Here is a 17,275-nt window from a genome sequence, read left to right as displayed (position 1 = left end):
TCACAGAGTAGGCGTTCCCTAACGGACAAATCAAAATACATGCTAGAACGCGTCAATAGGATCTCGCTAGCTCGTCCTTGGCTCTGCCCACCTCCTTGTTTGTTCTGCCTACTATGATTAATTTGCTCCCATTGGAAACGACAGGTTGTGGTCTATCTTGAGTTACTTATACAACTATCTTTGGTTGCACGCTCGCTCCTTAGGGCGTCATGAACATCATGGGAAACTTCTCTGACTGTGCATGTATGATTTTGTGTGTATTGTTATAAACGATAACGCATATCGCTTACTTTACGTTGACTAACTAGCTATTCCTCTTAATATGTGCACATGAAAGTCGAGGAAGACGTGTTGATGCTTGCTTCCTGCCAGCGTGTGTTACGTTGCTAGCTAGCGTTAGCTATTTTAGTATATACAGGAAGAAGCTAGCTATCTACCTGGCATGGAATCCATTGAACGCACGCGTGGCTGTCAAACTTCCTCGAAAATCGAAGAGGACTTGGTCAAAGATGATTTTACACCCTCGAAGCTCGGAACGAAAGAATAGTGAGTGTTCCAAAATGACACATCAATGTTCTCCTTGCCCAGCATAATTGCTAATGTTACATTTGTATTAGTCTTTTTTGTATTTATTAGGGATCCCCATACGTTTCCTGGGGTCCAAACACATTAAGGCACTGTTCTTCGCCACTATTTTTTAGAAACGTTGTATCCTTCTGTTTCTAGCAAGGTGTTACATTATTTCCATTTATTTTTTAGCTGGGATGATGCGTACCAGAGGGAATTGCAGACATTTAAAGACATTGGAGACGTCGGTGAGATATGGTAAAGATAATACTGGTTATAGTGTAAATGGATCTGTGCAGCCCTATATCAACTTACAATGGATTGGAGAGGTGTTCAGAAGGGTCGAACTAATGTCTATGGGTGGAACGTTCATTTGCCTCCAACACTTTGCCCCAGTGTACCACCTACTACAATATCCAGCTACCAAGGACACATTTGGTCAAAGTTTATACAGTTGTCATTGTGCTGTACTGTGCCCCATCTCTATTTCCTAAGGTTTGGAGAAGAGAGTATGGACCGTGTACTGCGGTGGATGGAAAAAGAGGGAATCCCAGAAGATGCTGCTGTACTTGATATTGGCACAGGGAATGGTGTCCTTTTAGTAGAACTGGTAGGCTTTGAAAAAAATTGAAAGTTGTGTAATTACTATGCTGTAAAAATGCCTATTAGGCATACACACCTGTAGCATATACTGAATGTACAAAACATTAAGAACACCTGCTCTTTCCATGACATAGACTGACCAGGTGAAAGCTAAGATCCCTTATTGATGTCACTTGTTAAATTCACTTCAATCAGTGTAGATGAATTGGAGGAGACAGGTTAAAGAAGGACTTTTAAGCCTTGAGACAATTGAGACATGGATTGTGTATGTGTGCCATTCAGAGGGTAAGTGTGTGAAGAACTGCAACGCTGCTGTTTTTTCCACGCTCAACAGTTAGCCCTGTGTATCAAGAATGGTCCACCACCCAAAGGACATCCAGCCAACTTGACACAACTGTGGGAAGCATTCGAGTCAACATGGGCCAGCATCCCTGTGGAGTGCTTTTGACACCTTGTAGAGTCCATGCCCTGATGAATTGAGGCTGTTCTGAGGTCAAAAGGGGGGTGCAACTCAATATTAGGAAGGTGTTCCTAATGTTTTGTACACTCAGTGTAGGACAACATTAGCTTGAATGCTTTCTTCACCTATGTCAATCATTTTTGCCTTTGCATGACTATTCATGTTCTTTATGCATTCTGATTTTTTTTTTCTTCTCTAGGCCAAAAGTGGATACACAAATCTCACAGGAATAGATTATTCTGCAGCTTCTGTTGAACTTGCAAGAAGTGTACTGCAGACAGAAGACTGTTCTAATGTGGAAGTCAAGGTAAGCCCTACCTGCTGTGTGTGTAGAAATGATAATCGCTACAGTAACACTACAGTAACAGCTGTATTAATTGCTGTTGCACAGTACATTAGCAGGCCTAATAGCATTGTAATTGCAGTGCACAGTAATGGAGTTGAGCGGTTTTTGTTATTACAAGTGGTAAGGGAGAGAACCTATTTCTCTTTTGCAATAACAAAAAACACACTTAGTGTTTTGGCCATGTGTATACCAGCAATTGTTATGTGCAAGGGACACATGCTTACAGCAGATGGTATACTTCAAATCAAATGTTATTGGTCACATGCGCCGAATACAACAGGTGCAGACATCACAGTGAAATGCTTACTTACAGCCCTTAACCAACAGTGCATTTATTTTTAACAAAAAAAGTAAAAATAAAACAATAACAAAAAAAGTGTTGAGAGAAAAAAAAGAGCAGAGGTAAAATAAAATAACAGTAGGGAGGCTATATATACAGGGGGGTACCGTTGCAGAGTCAATGTGCGGGGGCACCGGCTAGTTGAGGTAGTTGAGGTAATATGTACATGTGGGTAGAGTTAAAGTGACTATGCATAAATAATTAACAGAGTAGCAGCAGCGTAAAAAGGATGGGGTGGGGGGGCAGTGCAAATAGTCCGGGTAGCCATGATTAGCTGTTCAGGAGTCTTATGGCTTGGGGGTAGAAGCTGTTGAGAAGTCTTTTGGACCTAGACTTGGCACTCCGGTACCGCTTGCTGTGCGGTAGCAGAGAGAACAGTCTATGACTAGGGTGGCTGGAGTCTTTGACAATTTTGAGGGCCTTCCTCTGACACCGCCTGGTATAGAGGTCCTGGATGGCAGGAAGCTTGGCCCCAGTGATGTAGTGGTCTAAGGCACTGCATCTCAGTGCTTGAGGCGTGCGTCACTACAGACCCCCTGGTTCGATTCTAGGCTGTATCATAACCAGCCGTGATTGGGAGTCCCATAGAGCGGTGCACAATTGACCCAGTTTCGTCCAGGTTTTGCCGGTGTAGGCTGTCATTGTAAATAAGACTTTGTTCTTAACTAACTTGCCTAGTTAAATAAAGGTAAAATAAAATAAATACTTAACAGTTGGTGGTACTATTGGACTGTATTGTGAGACCTATGCACAGACACCTACACACACGTCCATACAGTATGTCAATACCTCATACTTATTCATTATACAGTCATATTTTAATCAATTAAGAACATTTATATTGGTCACTAATGCTTTGGAAGAAAATAGGTGTGGTGGACTGCATATATTTGACATAAATGTCTGTCAGAATGAAAGTTTCATGAATAAAAACTGTTTGTTTCATTTTTTTATGATTAAGCATACTGTAATGGTAATAATGCCACATGTGCAGGACTGGAATATAAACATTTCCATTTCCAACGTTTATCCACATCCCACTACTCCATCCCAGTAATATTATGTTTAGGACTGTGGGTCTCTTGGTTGGACCCCAGACCACAGACAAACCCAGCCATTGATGCTTAGCTCTGCATGAATTCTCCAACCGCCAGTGACACAATCTAGCTTTCAGCGCACCATATCCCCTAGCCTAGGGCTGTTGCCATGAGGGGAAACTCTCCTGTGTTTACCTGGCATGTTGGAGGGGTAGCAGAGAGGTGTTAAAAGTAATGGGACTCCGCCTGGCTTTGGATTCAGCCACATTGTGGCCGGGCGAGCTGACGGGATTTAACACATCTGCAGGAAAACATGTGCAAGAAAAACAGGTTTTAAATGCCACTCATCCATATGATACCAAACCTAGGGATGAGTGAGGTTTCCTCCCCCATACACACACACACACACATGTATAGTCTCTTACTGTACACCTTCCTCTGGAGCAATGTTCCCTCTAAATTCTTCGGCACTGAGCAAATTTCAGGTCTGCTGAGAGCAAACTTGAACGTTGTGAAAATTCTGTGCAACTTCCAGCGCTCGTTTACTGTGAACACTGAGGCTGTACCCACTTTAAGTTACAGTTTAACAGCGGCCAAGTAGGCTACTGTGGCTATTTGAGCATAATATAGGCCTACCAGAGTGGCCTACCATAAAAAACAATGGAGAAAATGCATCCCATACCATTTTAACATGGAAATAGCCTAGTCATTCAGCCTAAAATAGCAGATAATGTGTGGTGTTTGATGTAGGCCTACATTCCATGAGACTTTAAAAAATATATATGCAGGGCTTGACATTAACCTGTTTATCCACTTGTCCTTCAGACAAGGAGGTGACTGAAAATGTTGTTGTTTGATGCAAGAAACCACTTTACAAAATAAAATGCATTATTGTTCTCATACTAATTATTACAGAGAATCAGACAAATTATGCTACCCTCTGCCTATTGGCTATTTAGCTTATTCAAGCATGTCTCAAAATACAACACTGCAAAAAAAAAAGCTCTTTACCTGACTTGCTTTTCAAAGAAATCAAATAAAATTTTATTGGCCACATGCGCCGAATACAACAGGTGCAGACATTACAGTGAAATGCTTACTTACAGCCCTTAACCAACAGTGCATTTATTTTTAATAAAAAAGTAGAATAAAACAAAAAAGTGTTGAGAAAAAAAGAGCAGAAGTAAAATAAAATAACAGTAGGGAGGCTATATATACAGGGGGGTACCGGTGCAGAGTAAATGTGCGGGGGCACCGGCTAGTTGAGGTAGTTGAAGTAATATGTACATGTGGGTAGAGTTAAAGTGACTATGCATAAATAATTAACAGAGTAGCAGCAGCGTAAAAAGATGGGGTGGGGGGGCAGTGCAAATAGTCCGGGTAGCCATGATTAGCTGTTTAGGAGTCTTATGGCTTGGGGGTAGAGGCTGTTGAGAAGTCTTTTGGACCTAGACTTGGCACTCCGGTACCGCTTGCCATGCGGTAGCAGAGAGAAGTCTGACTAGGGTGGCTGGAGTCTTTGACAATTTTGAGGGCCTTCCTCTGACACCGCCTGGTATAGAGGTCCTGGATGGCAGGAAGCTTGGCCCCAGTGATGTACTGGGCCGTACGCACTACCCTCTGTAGTGCCTTACGGTCGGAGGCCAAGCAGTTGCCATACCAGGCGGTGATGCAACCAGTCAGGATGCTCTCGATGGTGCAGCTGTAGAATTTTTTGAGGATCTGAGGACCCATGCCAAATCTTTTCAGTCTCCTGAGGGGGAATAGGCTTTGTCGTGCCCTCTTCACGACTGTCTTGGTGTGTTTGGACCATGATAGTTCGTTGGTGATGTGGACACCAAGGAACTTGAAGCTCTCAACCTGTTCCACTACAGCCCCGTCGATGAGAATGGGGGCGTGCTCAGTCCTCTTTTTTTTCCTGTAGTCCACAATCATCTCCTTTGTCTTGGTCACGTTGAGGGAGAGGTTGTTATCCTGGCACCACATGGCCAGGTCTCTGACCTCCTCCCTATAGGCTGTCTCATCGTTGTCGGTGATCAGGCCTACCACAAAGAAGTCTAGAAATGTACATGTTTTGTGCTCTTGTAGGAAGCAATCACTCCCCTATTGCTGACTACAAATTATCTATAGCTGGCCTAATCACTCACTAACTAGCAAAGGATATTAACAAAATGTGCACACGTGGCTACATGCAGCTCTCGATTTGATCTCAAAACAAGCCCATCTACTCATGACCGCTCATGCTGTAAACAGTCCAGTTCAAAGTAAATGGCACAGATCCATATATGGCAATAGCCTATTTGCACATGACTACTGCAGCTCTGATTGGTTATGGCTCACCAGTCTGTGTAGAGCGTGTCAATGCAATAGAATCCTACTCCGATGCGTTCTGCCTAAAACAAAATCTCTTGCGTAGTTAGTTTTGCATACTAAGTCTTGCCTAGTTCGTTTTGTTTCGGTATGTTGCATTGAAAGTGGCTAATATTGCGTCGATTCGATCACAATTGCCACAGTAAAGGGAAACGTTGATAGTGTTAACAGGGAAAACTAGAAAGTTGGCTAGAGCGAACATTGCTCTAGAGGTGTGTACTGTGTACTGTACTTGGTCAGAGTGCTTGCTGTTGAAGTCAATATTGACCTTAGTCTGGCAGCATTCCTGTCTGGGTAGGGGTGGGTGTGTATATCAGATGCAGGGGCGCAACTTTCATTGGGGACTGGGGGACATGTCCCCCCCACATTCTGAAATTACATTTTTGTCTCCCCCAGTTGTATTATTGGAATGTGATCCAAAACAAGGCAACGGTGTGCTTTAGGACCATGCGGACGCCTCCGTGCGTCGGGTAGGCTGTTAGGAGTGTTTATCCGACTGAGGGGGAAAAATACAAAAAATGTTATGTCCAAAGTTGTGCCCCTGATCAGATGGTATGTTTGCATCATGGTCCATACCTCCAGAGCAGTAGAAGATTGGAAGTGTGTGTGTGAGTGAGTGACTAGCCTGAAGCGTACCATCTAGTTAGAATCTGCCTGGGACAATTCCACCTCTGTCACCATTTGGAAGCACTACATGTTTTTCCACTGTTTTAAAGCCTCGCCCTCCCACCACTGGCCTAAATCACCTCACTGAGGTTTATGGGCGCATCCATCCAAAATGAACGGAGCCATTCCAATGGACATACACATTTCTCTCAACACTGAATCACTGTTGACCCCTCATAAAACGGCAATGATGTGACCCTTAGGTGGTGGTGAGTGTGTGGCTGTTTGGCTCACCCCAGAGGTCTAGTGTTCCATGGCCTATAAGGATAAAATAGGTATTTTATTGGTGGTAGGTCCTCAGAAGTGGTCAGGTTTGACAACAGGGGCGAAAGCACTCTATTTTTGCACAGATATTAGCCTCTGTCATGTGGTTACTCAAGTTCAACAGATATTGAAGCCAAAGATTGATGCTGAAAGTCCCTTTTTATACATGGTGCCTTCAAAGTATTCACACCCCTTGACTTTTTCACATTTTGTTGTGTTACAGCCTGAATTTAAAATAGATTAAAGTGAGATTTAGTGTCACTGGCCTACACACATTACCCCATAATGTCAAAGTGGAATGATGTTTTTAGAAATTAATTACAAATGAAAAACTGATATGTCCTGTCAATAAGTATTCAACCACTTTGTTATGGCAAGCCTAAATAAGTTCAGGAGAAAAAAATTTGGTTAACAAGTAAAATAAGTTGCATGGACTCACTCTGTGTGCAATAATAGCGTTTAACATTTATTTTTTTAAATGATTACCTCATCTCTGTACCCCACATATACAATTATCTGTAAGGTCCCTCAGTCGAGCAGTGAATTTCAAACACAGATTCAACCATAAAGACCAGGGAGGTTTTCTAATGACTTGCAAAGAAGGGCACCTATTGGTAGATAACATTTTTTAAATAATAATAATAAAAAGCAGACATTGAATATCCCTTTGAGCATGGTGAAGTTATTCATTACTCTTTGGATGGTGTATCAATACACCCAGTCACTACAAAGATACAGGCGTCCTTCATAACTCAGTTGCCAGAGAGGAAGGAATCTGAGTTTAATAGAGTTTAATAGCTGTGATAGGAGAACTGAGGACGTATCAAAAACATGGCAAAGAAATGCACTTTATGTCCTGAAAACAAACCCCTTATGTTTGGGGCAAATCCAACACAACCCATCACTGAGTACCACTCTTCATATTCTCAAGCATGGTGGTGCCTGCATCATATTATGGGTATGTTTGTCATCGGCAAGAAGTAGGGAGTAGAGCTAAGCACAGGCAAAATCCTAGAGGAAAACCTGGTTTAGTCTCCTTTCCAACAGACACTGTGAGACAAATTCACCTTTCAGCAGGACAATAACTTAAAACACAAGGCCAGATATACACTGGAGTTGCTTACCAAGACAACATTGAATGTTCCTGAGTAGCCTAGTGACAGTTTTGACTTAAATTGGCTTAAATCTATGGCAAGACTAGCAGTGATCGACAACCAATTTGACAGAGCTTGAAGAAATACTCACAGCTGTAATAGCTGCCGAAGGTGATTCTAACATGTATTGACTTAGGGTTGTGAATACTTATATGAATTAGATCTGTATTAATGTTTCTATAAATGTGCAAACATTTCTGAAAATATATTTTCACTTTGTCATTATGGGGTGTTTTGTATAGATCGGTGATGAAAAAAATAATTTAATCAATTTTGATTTCAGGCTGTAACAACAAAATGTGGAATAAGTCAAGGGGTATGAATACTTTCTGAAGGCACTGTATCAGTTGTTTAATGAAAATAGTTTTTGAGAAATGATAGACATGGCGTATAGGCTCTCTCATACAGCCATAATGTAGCTCAACACATCTGGAGTACCAGGCTATTGTATATAAATAGGATTCAAGTACATACTGATATCAACTCACTCACTGTGCCTTTTGCATCATACTAGGAGGTGGACTTCTTGAGCTGCTCTGGAGAGTTGAGCGGCTTTGATGTATGCATCGACAAGGGCACATTTGACGCCATAAGCCTGAACCCAGAGAACACTGAGGAGGGCAAAGCATGTTACATCCAAGCCCTGAAAGGGGCACTGAAGGAGGATGGGCTATTCGTCATCACTTCCTGCAACTGGACTAAGGAACAGCTTCTACAGATGTTCAGCCAAGGTGAGTGAACCATCCGAGACACTCCTGGAATGTTGTGAGTGGAACATTGGATTACACTTTTCAGGACTCCTCCATCCCACGGTCAATATAATAACCTAAATATCTGTTTGTTTCCTGAATGCAAAGTTAGTTCTCATCAGTAGCCTTGATTGTTTATGGCATCTTTTATGCCATTATGATGGTAGTTTTGTATGCTCAATAGCAAGTTAAGAATTATCAACAGGGAGGAGGGCAGTCTGTTGGGCTTGTAAAACTTTTTTTTGGGGTGGTTCATTTCGGTGTCTGACCTATTATTAAAACATTGATATAATGCCTCAACCAAGACAGCTCTCTGGTCAAGTTATAATATATATAATAATTATTTAGGCTTGCCATAACAAAGTGGTTGAATACTTATTGACAAGACATTTCCTTTTTTTCATTTGTAATTAATTTCTAAGTGTCAGGTTATAACAAAAGCAGCCTTGTTTAGCCAGTATTTAGGCAAGCTTCCATTTGCTGTCACCCTTCAGCAGGAGTAAGAGCTGGGGAGGTGCTTTTGGGACCAAGGCCATGTGAACCTCATCTGTCAAAATGACAGCTTGTCTGTACTGGCTTTGAAGATGCACCACAGATGGTGAATGGTAGTTGCTTAAAAACCCACACAAAACCAGTGTCTAGTGCGAGGGTTAGAGGTTTTGAGGGAGTTTTACAGCTTGAAAAAGCAATGCTAACATAGCAAGGTATTAACTCTATGATTGCTGCTCATAAACGTATCTTCTTTGACTTGCAGGGTTTGATTTTGTGAAAGAGCTACCAACACCCCGCTTTCAGTTTGGTGGCAAGACTGGCAACAGTGTGACCGCAATAATCTTCAAACGACTTCACTGACTTTTGCCCTCAAGAAAAACAGCATTCTGAAATGTTGTTTTTATGGACTTTTTCCACAATCATTTATTTCTCAATTGAAAAGTTTCATTTTTGTGGAATATTTTGATAAAGGATCACACCAACAATCAGTATTCCACCAAATAAATAAATGTTATTTGTCTTGCACGTTGACATGTTTCCTCTTTCCTTACCTTTTCTCCACATTGTATCAGATTCCAGACATCAGACATCTAAATTGTGCAATGAGAATCCAACCGGCAATGTAAAATTCCTTCACCTTTTATTATGTAAAGTGGCACAGTGGTCTAATGCACTGCATTGCAGTGCTAGCTGTGCCACTAGAGATCCTGGTTCGAGTCCAGGCTCTGTCGCAGCCGGCCGCGACCGTGACCGGGAGACCCATGGGCGGTGCACAATTGGTCCAGCGTCGTCCAAGGTAGGGGAGGGTTTGGCCGGCAGGGATGTGGGTTCGTTTCCCACGGGGGGCCAGTATGGGAAGAAAACAAAAAAACATGTATGTATTCACTAACTGTAAGTCGCTCTGGATAAGAGCGTCTGCTAAATGACTAAAATGTAAATGTATGTAACCGTTCACTCTTTCTGGCATTGCCATATCACTGTACCCTGATGACCATTACCATATCACTGTACCCTGATGTGATGTCCATTACCATATCACTGTACCCTGATGTCCATTACCATATCACTGTACCCTGATGTCCATTGCCATATCACTGTACCCTGATGTCCATTGCAATATCACTGTACCCTGATGTCCATTACCATATCACTGTACCCTGATGTCCTTTCACAAAGCTTAGAACTGTCACAAGGAAATGTGGGAGTTAGTGCCACTAAATATGATAGTCAGACACAGCAGAGGGGGCCATTTCTCAGCATTATAAATGCATCAAGCCTTGTCCTCTAATCAGCAGCACATTGTTACTTATCACATTAAATTTGACTATATTCAGATAATTAATGTAATTTGGATTGATTCATCCAAAATCGCCCCCTGGGAAAAAATATAACTTTTGATTGTCAAATAGCTAATCATAAAATAGCTATGTGGCTTTCTAATATTGTAAATTTTTGCTAATATTAAAGATGCATTATTTCATAATTACAGCTAATTTCCTATGAAACCTTTTAGTTCAGATTGCCATTAGTTCTTGGCATCTTATCATCCCCATTTCCTTTGTTCCTACGTAAGTATTTTTTATCTTTTAAGTGGATTCTCCTGCCTTGTGGCATGAGGTCATCACTGACCCATATGAACTCATCTTCATGTGGATTCAGTTAGCTGCAGTCAGAAGATCATGGAATATTAGGTCTTCCTAGAGTAGGGCACTGATAATCTTGTTCACCGGACACCAGCCATGTGTCCTCTAGCCTGTGTGAGGGAGGCTAGAGAACTGAGAGTACAGGGATAGTATGTAGTCTGTAACCTTTTCAAATGCTTATTAACCAAATAGGGATGGTATCAAGTTCAAAATTGTTATGCATAACTGCAAATCCAGGGAGCGTGTATAGCTAGCTATTCATTAATGTACCTTTGGATTGAGCTGTGGATGTATTCATCCTGTATACCTATGTCAACATTTTCTATTCACAAAAGTCCTCAGTTTTGCAATCCACCTTAATAACCAGCTCCTAATGAATACACAGACATGGTTCAAAGAAAGCGAAGTGATTTCCTGTCTTAACTCTCTGTCATTAATAACTGTCAAACTCTACCTATAATTGGAATCTGGGCGCATGGCCCAATAGGAGCAGTCAATGTGAGGCATGCTGTTGAGTAAACGCATGCAACGTGTTACGAGAATTATTGCCTGGAAATTTACAAGCACTGAATATCCTGCCTGGATGCGCATCATCATAGAATATCAAATCAATGTTCATTAGTCTTGTACACAGTTTAGCAGATGTTGTAGTGGGTGCAGTGAAATGCTTATATACGTATATATGCTTATAAATTGTATACCTTTACACAACCTTTTCCATTGAAACAAGATGCTTCTTGACTCTTCACTCAAATCAATATCGTCCAATTGACATTTACACTGTCTCAGAAGAGACAGCATCTAAGGAGTCTTCAAATGGCTCTTTGCTTGGCTGGCACAGAAACAATGTATTTGTTCTGCACCACAGATTATATTGAATTATGGACTGTAGCTCCCAACTCCTTACAGTGCAGTCGGAAAGTATTCAGACCCCTTGACTTTTTCCACATATTGTAATGTTACAGCCTTATTCTAAAAGGGATTACATTTTTTTTTATCCTCAGCAATCTACACACAATACCCCATAATGACAAAGCGAAAACCATTTTTTTTAGAAATGTTTGCAAATGTATTACAAAAAAAATCTAATAGAAATACCTTATTTACATAAGTATTCAGACCCTTTGCTATGAGATTCGAAATTGAGCTCCGGTGCATCCTGTTTCCATTGATCATCCTTGAGATGTATCTACAACTTGATCGGAGTTCACCTGTGGTAAATTCCATTGATTGGACATGATTTGGAAAGGCACACACCTGTCTATAGAAGGTCCCACAGTTGACAGTGCATGTCAGAGCAAAAACCAAGCCATGAGGTCGAAGGAATTGTCCGTAGAGCTCCGAGACAGCATTGTGTCGAGGCACAGATCTTGGGAAAGGTACCAAAAAATGTCTGCAGCATTGAAGGTCCCCAAGAACACAGTGGCCTCCATCATTCTTAAATAGAAGACGTTTGGAACCATCAAGACTCTTCCTAGAGCTGGCCGCCTGGCCAAATTGAGCAATCGGGGGAGAAGGGCCTTGGTCAGGGAGGTGACCAAGAACCCAATGGTCACCCTGACCGTGCTCCAGAGTTCCTCTGTGGGGATGGGAGAACCTTCCAGATAGACAACCATCTCTGCAGCACTCCACCAATCAGGCCTTTATGGTAGAGTGGCCAGACGGAAGCCACTCCTCAGTAAAAGGCACATGACAGCCTGCTTGGAGTTTGCCAAAAGGCACCTAAAGGACTCTCAGACCATGAGAAACAAGATTCTCTGGTCTGATGAAACCAAGATTGAACTCTTTGGCCTGAATGCCAAGTGTCACGTCTGGAGGAAACCTGGCACCATCCCTACGGTGAAGCATGGTGGTGGCAGCATCATGCTGTGGGGATGTTTTTCAGCGGCAGGGACTGGGAGACTAGTCAGGATCGAGGCAAAGCTGAACGGAGCAAAGTACAGAGAGATCCTTGGTGAAAACCTGCTCTAGAGCGCTCAGGTCCTCAGACTGGGGCGATGGTTCACCTTCCAACAGGACAATAACCCTAAACACACAGCCAAAACAACGCAGGAGTGGCTTCGGGACAAGTCTCTGAATGTCCTTGAGTGGCCCAGCCAGAGCCCGGACTTGAACCCGATGGAACATCTCTGGAGAGACCTGAAAATAGCTATGCAGCAACGCCCCCCATCCAACCTGACAGAGCTTGAGAGGATCTGCAGAGAAGAATGGGAGAAACTCCCCAAATACAGGTGTGCCAAGCTTGTAGTGTCATACCCAAGAAGAATCAATGCCGTAATCGCTGGCAAAGGTGCTTCAACAAAGTACTGAGTAAAGAGTCTGAATACTTATGTAAATGTATATTTTCGTTTTTAATTATGTATAAATTGGCAAAAGTGTCAAACTGTTTTTGCTTTATCAATATACACACACAATACCCAATAATGACGAGGGGGAAAAACGATTGAATACATTTTTGATTAAGTCTGTAACATAACAAAATGTGGAAAAAGTCAAGGGGTCTGAATACTTCCCGAAGGCACTGTATATAAAGTCCACTCCCTTGCACAGGTGCTGTTGCTAAGAGACGCAGTCACAAATACGGAAACTGGGAGACGGGACAATCCTGTTAATCGAAGTCATGTCATGAGAGTAGTTCAGTCAACTTTTCCACACAGCATTCCTTACTGTCAGGGTATGCTGCTAATGCAGTTGCAAAACACCATTCAAATAATCCTCCAATTGCATCTGTGGAAAGCACCTGATTGTGATCCTGTCACCATGTGCTGAGGGTTTGATAGTGGTTTGTTTGTTAGTTTACGAGGCTGTGAACAGGAACACATCTGGAGCGCTGGTGCTGTTAATGGAACTAAAGCATGCACAATGTACACCTTTTTTTAGGGCAGCAGTCATTAAACTGTCTCCAATAATTTGAGGCCTAGTAAATGATACATTTTGTTGAACAGAGGAGTTTCATTCATCTGCTTGGAGCATGTCATCCTCTTTCAACAGCCACCTGGCATGCCAAGCTAGTTCTAGGGCAGGGGTAAGCAATCCTACCGAAAAGGACTGGTGTGGGTGCAGGCAAAGGTCTGAACCCCACACAAGCCCTCACAGGATAAGATTGTCCTGTTTTAGGATGTCCATTGCCATAGACACAGGATCTGTGTCTCTTGAGTCACAGAAGACATACACTTGCCGCACCCTAACACCATGAATGCTGTACCTTTATTTCATTCTCAGGTGTGATACAGTAAATATTTATGTTTTTAATTCCATCTCCTTGGAAACGTTTGAGACCTCTTAATACGATTTATGTGCGCTGATTGAATTACTCCTGCATGTAGCTGTGCAGTTTTGCATACTGGGGAAGCAATGTGGAAGTGGGAGAGATTCCTCCTTGCCACATTTCAAAACATCTGCCAGGTCCCAGTGAAACCGTACAGGCAGCTCAGTCAACTTCACAGTTACAGAGTACATGGATGTAGCTACTGTAAGTATAATATATCTCTGCATACAATTATTATACATTCATGTAGGCTACTAGGCCTGGCCTAGTATTTTGTTTACGGCTACATAGTTTATATAATTTTAGACCTACTACATGTTTCTACATTACACTTTTTTTTTATCTAGTATATTTTGAAGTAGAACTATACAGACATTACTGTGACAAAGAAGGAACACTTTTAGACATAGGCCTACAAATGGCAATCTAAATTAGAGCATTTAATTAATAGGGCCTAGTATTTAGGCAAGTGTCATAAATTACAGGTTATAAAGGCCTGGAAACAATACGTTTCAATTAATATGCCACAGGCTGCAGTGGCGTCTATTCATTGATGCGAAGGGAAGCCAGGCTTACACCAAAAAATTACGAAGAAAAAAAGAAATAAAAACATACAAAATAACGTGTCTTTCGTCTCTCTGTGTTTCATAAATATCCTTCAATTCGCAAGAGGCTGAATGTATCTCACCGAAGAAAGCATCCAAGCGAACGAAACAGCACCTCTCTTTCTCTGTATGTGTAACCCATCTATGCTGTCTGGTCAAAACGAGTATGACATTGTTGCCGATGAAAAGATCATGATCATTAGAAAGTATATTACGGACTCCACTTTGAATCTGCGTATTTCTCCAAAGCTCAGTTGTCCTGAGTCTGCACAGAACTGCCAGGACCTAAGATCAATGGAAACTCAAGTTTTTTAATCCTATATCTCTTGACACATTCATGAAAATAGTAATGGCCTCTAAACCGTCAAGCTGAATACTGGACCCTATTCCAACTAAACTACTGAAAGAGCTACTTCCTGTGCTTGGCCCTCCTATGTTGAACATAATAAAAAACTATCTGCCTATATCGAATCTCCCATTCCTCTCAAAAAGCTGTTGCGCAACAACTCACTGCCTTCCTGAAGACAAATAATGTATATGAAATGCTTCAATCTGGTTTTAGACCCCCATCATAGCACTGAGACTGCACTCGTGAAGGTGGTAAATGACCTTTTAATGGCGTCAGACCAAGGCTCTGCATCTGTCCTCGTGCTCTTAGACCTTAGTGCTGCTTTTGACACCATCGATCACCACATTCTTTTGGAGAGATTAGAAACCTTAATTGGTCTACATGGACAAGTTCTTGCCTGGTTTAGATCTTATCTGTCGGAAAGATATCAGTTCGTCTCTGTGGATGGTTTGTCCTCTGACAAATCAATTCAAAGTTTTGGCGTTCCTCGAGATTCTGTTATAGGACCACTATTGTTTTCACTATATATTCTACCTCTTGGTGATGTCATTCGGAAACACAATGTCAACTTTCACAGCTATGTGGACGACACACAGCTGTACATTTCGATGAAACATGGTGAAGCCCCAAAATTGCCTACCCTGGAAGCCTGTGTTTCAGACATAAGGAAGTGGATGGCAGCAAATGTTTTACTTTTAAACTCGGACAAAACAGAGATTCTAGTTCTAGGTCCCAAGAAACAAAGAGATCTGCTGTTGGATCTGACAATTAATCTTGATGTCTGTACAGTCGTCTCAAATATAACTGTGAAGGACCTCGGCGTTACTCTGACCCTGATCTCTCTTTTGAAGAACATATCAAGAATATTTAAAGGACAGCTTTTTTCCATCTTTGTTACATTGCTAAAATCAGAAACGTTTTGTCCAATAATTATGCAGAAAAGCTAATCCATGCTTTTGTCACTTCTAGATTAGATTACTGCAATGCTCTACTCTCCAGCTACCCGGATGAAGCTCTAAATAAACTTCAGTTAATGCTAAACACGGCTGCTAGAATCCTGACTAGAACCCAAAAATGTGATCATATTACTCCAGTGCTAGACTCTACATTGGCTTCCTGTTAAGGCTAGGGCTGATTTCAAGGTTTTACTGCTAACCTACAAAGCATTATATGGGCTTGCTCCTATTTATCTCTCAGATTTGGTCCTGCCGTACATACCTACACGTACGTTACGGTCACAAGACGCAGGCCTCCTTATTGTCCCTAGAATTTCTAAGCAAACAGCTGGAGGCAGGGCTTTCTCCTATAGAGCTACATTTTTATGGAATGGTCTGCGTATCCATGTGAGAGACGCATACTCAGTCTCGACCTTCAAGTCTTTACTGAAGACTCATCTCTTCAGTAGGTCCTATGTTTGAGCGTAGTCTGGCCTAGGGGTGCGAAGGTGAACGGCAAGGCAATAAAAATAAATAAAAAAAGCCAATCAGCATTGAGCTAAACTGAGTGAGCTCAGATGTGAATGGTCCTGGCGCAGCAAAAAAAAGTGTAAAGGGAAGCCAGTTTGGATTTGGCTTCCCACCAATCACATCACATTAGAAGCCAAACGTCATTGACAGAAAATGTGAATTGTTGCATCTCGTTGTGTCGTTGTCCTTCGGTGGCTAGTAGCTAGCTAAAATCGTCCCTTTCCTAACCTAGCCATGTATGGAGATATGGATTTCGACTTACATAATTCTCCGTACTGGCCAATGATTATAATGGCGATTCTGATCGAACCATAAATTCATACATTGTGCCCCTGGCCTGAGAGGATGTAAGTTCAACATGTAGTAACGTTAGCCTAATGTTAACTAGCTGGCCTAGTGAATCGTTGCCCATGAAAGGAAGTTAGGCTAGCGAGAAAGCATTTTAGCCAGGTAGCCTAGGACAGCAAAAACTAAAAGCTTGTATGACAAAGTCATAGACTGTTTAGGCAACATTGGCGTTTCTCTACAAGTAGGGTGAGTCAACATGTGTTTTTCTACTTGTACACACAAACACACAGAAATCAGTGCCATGGACAGCCACATCATATTTAGCTTACGTTGATTGGGATAAATCTTTCTTGTTATCTTTTAGTTGTCACTGTATTAGACTAAGCATAGGTGATTAGATGATGTTGAAATGGTGCTGGAATAGTGGAGTCAGCACCTGTTTTCTTTGCGACTTGTGGTAACTCTCTGTGGTTCTAAATCAATAGTTGTTTAGTAGTCCGAAAATGTGGGAAACATTAACTTGATTGACCATGCTGTAGGTAATGTAACAGTTTGTTACATGCAATATGTTTTGTGGACTTCACCGGACTGATGTGTTGCTCTCTGGT

At 41.8% G+C, this 17,275-nt stretch overlaps 1 protein-coding gene across 1 annotated transcript; it reads left to right on the top strand.

Annotated features, from left to right (window-relative positions):
* The first annotated feature begins 115 nt into the window (after positions 1-115).
* On the top strand, positions 116-9,579 carry eef1akmt2 (EEF1A lysine methyltransferase 2). The gene is made up of 6 exons (XM_084161591.1): positions 116-546; positions 760-825; positions 1,063-1,177; positions 1,830-1,937; positions 8,322-8,538; positions 9,311-9,579. Exons 1-6 carry the CDS (start codon positions 443-445, stop codon positions 9,406-9,408), a joined length of 708 nt encoding a protein of 235 aa, XP_084017717.1. The 5' UTR covers positions 116-442; the 3' UTR covers positions 9,409-9,579.
* The last annotated feature ends 7,696 nt before the right edge of the window (positions 9,580-17,275 follow it).

Source organism: Coregonus lavaretus, assembly GCF_964263955.1.
Source record: "Coregonus lavaretus genome assembly, chromosome: 1".
NCBI lineage: Eukaryota > Metazoa > Chordata > Actinopteri > Salmoniformes > Salmonidae > Coregonus > Coregonus lavaretus.
This window is presented reverse-complemented; position numbering and strand designations above follow the sequence as displayed.